General features: G+C 42.0%; 1 protein-coding gene across 1 annotated transcript; it reads left to right on the forward strand.

Annotated features, from left to right (window-relative positions):
• Positions 1-1,926: 1,926 nt before the first annotated feature.
• On the forward strand, positions 1,927-4,740 carry LOC147609795 (pentatricopeptide repeat-containing protein At3g16610-like). Its single transcript, XM_086787042.1, has one exon. It carries the CDS (start codon positions 2,196-2,198, stop codon positions 4,614-4,616), a length of 2,421 nt encoding a protein of 806 aa, XP_086643168.1. The 5' UTR covers positions 1,927-2,195; the 3' UTR covers positions 4,617-4,740.
• Positions 4,741-5,131: the final 391 nt, after the last annotated feature.

The raw sequence follows: 5,131 nt of genomic DNA on the forward strand, positions 1-5,131 counted from the left end.
TGAATGATCTTTAATGAGTTTAGTGTTGGTTATGTGCGGTGATATTTATTCTCCAAAGCAAATGTTTTGCTTTTGACTTGATTTCATTTAGAGTGTCATTATGTTTATTTTTTTGTTACAAAATACTCAATGTCCACGAAGAGAGAGAGAGAGAGAGAGAGAGAGAGAGAGAGAGAGAGCTCAAAATTTTTACATAATTGATTAGAGAAGTGTAGTACCATATTTGATATAACGGATATCATTGCTTAGGATGTCTGTGGCAAGGAGATCATTTACATTTATTTATGGCAATGGATAAAATATCAAAGGTATTTGTCTCAATGTTTTCTATAATATGGTCATCATTGTTTACCCTAATCTATTTTACATGGCTCAATTGTAGATCCTCCGTCTTGGGAAGGACAAGCAACCGCATCCCTAATGATCAAATTGTTAGAGAGCACATGTGTACTACTATATAAAAACTTACTTTTTATGTATTTATTACATTTAATCGTAAATTTAAATTATATATATATATTTTTTTTCTAACATGATTTGTTTTTAAATTTTTTGAACCTAGATTATTGCTAGGTTTATATGGTCTAGATACTTACAGTGAGAGCTTTGGGCTCCTTGAAATTTACAATCTAAGATTGGGGATCAACTTCATGTATATGTAATGTTTGTAGACTATGAAAAGCTTGATAAGTTGGATTTTCACTGCATAGGCGCCGGACAATACATAATTTTTTGATTTGCTATTTACAAGCTTGTTCACACGCCATTCTTCTCAAGAATTGATCCACCAAATGAGTTTTGTAAGGTTTCATCTTTGTAGCATTTATTTTCTTAAAAAAAGTTTCTTTTAATAGTCAATATTATTTTCTTATATATATATTTTTTGATAGATGGAGGCGAGGAGAATAGGCTTCCAACAAGGAGAGATAATCCGATTGCCTAAAGATTGTTTTAAACGTTTGCCGTATAAATTCTGTTAGCGAGGTAAAGAGAAGTAAATTGTGTGGTTCCTGTTAACTTATGAGCCAATTTATGTGTAGGTCAATGATGATGGTTCTGCATGGGCATTTTTAGTCACTCTTTTTGACATTTATGTGTGTCGATGATAGAGGATTTTATTGGCTTTGTATTGATTTGTGGGCTAGACTCTACCTTTTGTGTTATCCTATCATGTACTCATAATGAGAGTGAGAAGGCAACTAATATGGGTGTCTAATTTTATTTGGGGATTAATTAATTAGTTTGGAAGGGGAAGCGATGAGAAGACCTTAGGCAAAAGATTAATCGACCTTAAAAAAAGAAATTGTGAAGATGACGCGTGGAGGGAGCTGGAGGCCTTCTGGAGTGTTCGGATGCCTATAAATCGGGATCCTAAACAAAAGCCTGAGTTTGGGCTGCTGTGGTCCACAAGAGAGCACGATCCGAACGAATAGGGGGAGAAGGGTTTTTTTTTGCATTTTCACGTTATCTGAGAGAGAGCACGATCCGAATGAACGAACGAGAGAGAAAAAGAAAGAGAGAGAGAGAGAGAGAGAGAGAGAGAGAGAGATGCGAACGAATGGGGGAAAATCTATCTTTTTTTTTTGTCCTATGCTCTACTCTCGAGGTTGAAACCTTAGGGCCACAATAATTAATTATGGGCACTAATTAATTATTGTTCAATCAGCCCGAATTAATATAACACTATTTGTAATCTTCTTTATTTTATTCATGTTGTGGATTAGTTTATGTAAGATTGTTTGTGCTAAAGTTTTGATAAGTTTTGTCATCACTAGACTAGGTTGGAATGCTCTCATGGATATGTATGCCAAGTTTGGTGCTTTCTTCAAAGAAAAGTAAGTGCTTGAGGAGCTTTTTTCGTGGATATGTATGTCAAGCATGGTGTGTTCATATATAGGTAGCCAAGTTTAGTGCTTTCTTAAAGTAGACCATGAGGCCCAAAATGGGCTTGAGATAGGCAGATCTCTATGGTACCCTTTCGTCACTACTGTAAACAACGGATAAATACTCCTTGGTAATCTGATGTAAATTCAAAGTAATATGGTGTGTGAACTGTGTGCCTTTATTTTAAGTGGGAACCTACAATGCAGGGAAGCCTCAGGAGTTGGACAACAAGCGAGAGGGCAAAGCCAAGTGGTGTCGCTGAGTGTCCCCCATGCCCCCTTCACAGACACGAGAGTTCTCTGTAAGAAGCCATGGAAAGCACGAGGACACCAAAATCTATGTCTGACAGTATCATCAACATGAAACATATACTGGAGTCTCTGCTGCGAGAGAACCGCAGTTGGGAGATGCTTACCCTGGAGGAGGCCCTTGCTTCGTTGGAAGATGGTTTGCCGCCCCAGCCTTCGGTTGAGATGGTTGCACGCATCTTGCATTTTTGCAGAAAGAAGAGAAACCTAGGTTATTCTCTGCGCTTGCATGCCTACATGCGCAATAGTGGGCTGGAAGCTCATACATCACTTGGGAACTACCTCGTCTCGATGTTGGTGGATGTGGGCAGCATGGCCATTGCTCAGGAGGTTTTTGACCAGTTGGCAAATAGAAACGCCTCTTCCTGGAACTCCCTCATCACAGGTTATCTCAAATGTGGCGAGGCACAGCATGCCCTCATCCTGTACCAGAAAATGCAAGAGGATTCTGTACAACCCAGTGGATATAACTTTGTTGCCTTACTGAAGGCTTGTGCTAAGCTGAAAGACATCGAAAAAGGCCGTGAAATACATGCCAACATCACTAGAAAGGGTTTGTTGAAAAAGGACCCTTTCATTGGCAGCGCCCTTGTTGATATGTATGCTAAATGTGGCTGGCTTGCAAAAGCACAAGAAGTGTTCGACAAGCTGCCATTTCGAGGTGTAGTCTCGTGGACTGCCCTGATTGCAGGATATGTCAAACATGGGTGTGGTGAGGAAGCATTGAAATGTTATGAGCAGATGCAACTCGAGGGTTTCTCTCCTGATGCTGTCACATTTACTTGCAGCTTGAAAGCTTGTAGCAGCTTAGGAGCCACAGACAAGGGCCAAGAAATACATGCCGAGATTGCCAGAAGAGGGTTGTTGGAAAGAGATCTTCTTATTGGCAGCAGCTTGGTTGATATGTATGCCAATTGTGGCTTGCTTGCAAAAGCACAGGAAGTGTTTGACAAGCTTCCAGTTAGAGATGTAGTGTCATGGACTGCACTAATCACAGGATATACTAAACATGGGTGTGGTGAGAAAGCACTAAAATCTTTCGAACAGATGCAGCTTGAGGGTGTCTCTCCAAATGCTGTCACGTTTGCTTGCAGCTTGAAAGCTTGTGGCAGTATAGGAGCCATAGAGAAGGGCCAAGAAATACATGCAGAGATCGATAGAAAAGGGGTGTTGGAAAGAGATCAGGTTGTTGGCAACGCAGTAGTCGACATGTATGCTAAATGTGGCTTACTTGCAAAAGCACGGGAAGTGTTTGACAAGCTTTCAGTTCGGGATGTAGTCTCGTGGAATGTACTAATTGCAGGATATGTCAAGCATGGGCGTGGCAAGGAGGCACTGACCTGTTATGAACAGATGCAACTTGAGGGTATTTCTCCGGATGCTGTCACATTTGGTTGCAGCTTGAAAGCTTGTGGCAACTTAGGAGCCACAGACAAGGGCCTAGCAATACACCATGAGATTTCTAGAAGAGGGTCTTTGGAAAGAGATGTTGTTGGCAACGCATTGGTGGATATGTATGCTAAATGTGGCTTGCTTGCCAAAGCACAAGAAGTGTTTGACAAGCTTCTAGTTCGAGGTGTTGTCTCGTGGAATGCACTAATTACAGGATACATCAAACATGGGCGTGGTGAGGAAGCATTGAACTGTTTCGAACAGATGCAACGGGAGGGCATCTCTCCAGATGCTGTTACGTTTGTTTGTAGCTTGAAAGCTTGTGGCAGCATAGGAGCTATAGACAAGGGTCAAGGCATACATGCTGAGATTTCCAGAGAAGGGTTATTGGACACAGAGATTGCTATTGGCAACGCATTGGTTGATATGTATGCTAAATGTGGTTTGCTTGGAAAAGCACGAGAAGTGTTTGACAAGCTTCCTGTTCGAGACATAGTCTCATGGACGGCACTTATCACAGGATATGGACAGCTAGGAGAACATGAAAATGTTGTTCGCATCTTTGACAGAATGAGAGGAGAAGGCACGAAGCCAAATCTGGTTACATTTGTAAGTGTTCTGAATGCCTGCAGTCATGCAGGCTTAGTGGAGATGGGTGAGACGTACTTTGAAGCCATGAGCACAGACTATGGCATCAATCCAACCATTGAGCACCATACTTGCATGGTTGATCTCCTTAGTCGTGCAGGCCAATTAGACAAGGCAGTAGCGATGATCAAGGAGATGCCGTTCCATCCTGACCTTGTAGTGTGGCATACCATGTTGGGTGCTTGTCAAAAATGGGGCAATGTGGAGCTTGGAAGACAGGCCTTTGAACATGCAGTGCGATTGGATGAAAAGGATGCTGCGGCTTATATTTTCATGTCTAACATCTGTGCAGATGCTGACATACAGGAGGATGTAAACAAGATGGAGGCAATGAGATTGAAAAATCAAGGTGTCGGACTGATTTCTGTGGAATGCTACATTTAAGGATCAGAACGAATCATTTAAAGCTAGAAGACAATTGGTGGGGTAGTGAATGTCACAAAAGTGCTTGATGGCTATGCGTCTGTCACATTGACAGAATTAGAGTTGGTTAATTTGATTGCATCAATCTGCTTTTCCTTTCATCACCACCATGGTTCCACAAACTGGAGATGAGGCATTCACTTCTCGTGGCATGGGCTCAGCAACACCTGACAGGTTGTCAATGATGCCCTGCCTCGTCTTGTTGAGTATAATGGGACCAATTTGGGGGGCTTTGGGTATTGGTGGGGTCGGTGATTCCTAGGGTGGTGGTTCAGGATTCATATTGTCATGTGCATCATGGACAATCTTCAGACGGTGATCCAAAAGAGGCAGCCAGATAAAGACTATGAACCAGATAGGATCAGAGATTGGAGCACAGGTGCTTTGGGCAATGCCATGGACAATCTGATGGGCTCATCGAGGGCTTAGAGAGGCCGGTAGGCCTCTCAGACCACTAGGGGTCGAGGAGGAATCTC

The sequence above is a fragment of the Cibotium barometz genome, chromosome 50 (assembly GCF_041138505.1).
Source record: "Cibotium barometz isolate CiBa-2024 chromosome 50, ASM4113850v1, whole genome shotgun sequence".
Classification (NCBI taxonomy): Eukaryota; Viridiplantae; Streptophyta; class Polypodiopsida; order Cyatheales; family Cibotiaceae; genus Cibotium; species Cibotium barometz.

Coding starts and splice junctions, on each gene's coding strand:
- LOC147609795 (XM_086787042.1), top strand. CDS start 2,196: ATGGAAAGCACGAGGACACCAAAATCTATGTCTGACAGTATCATCAAC.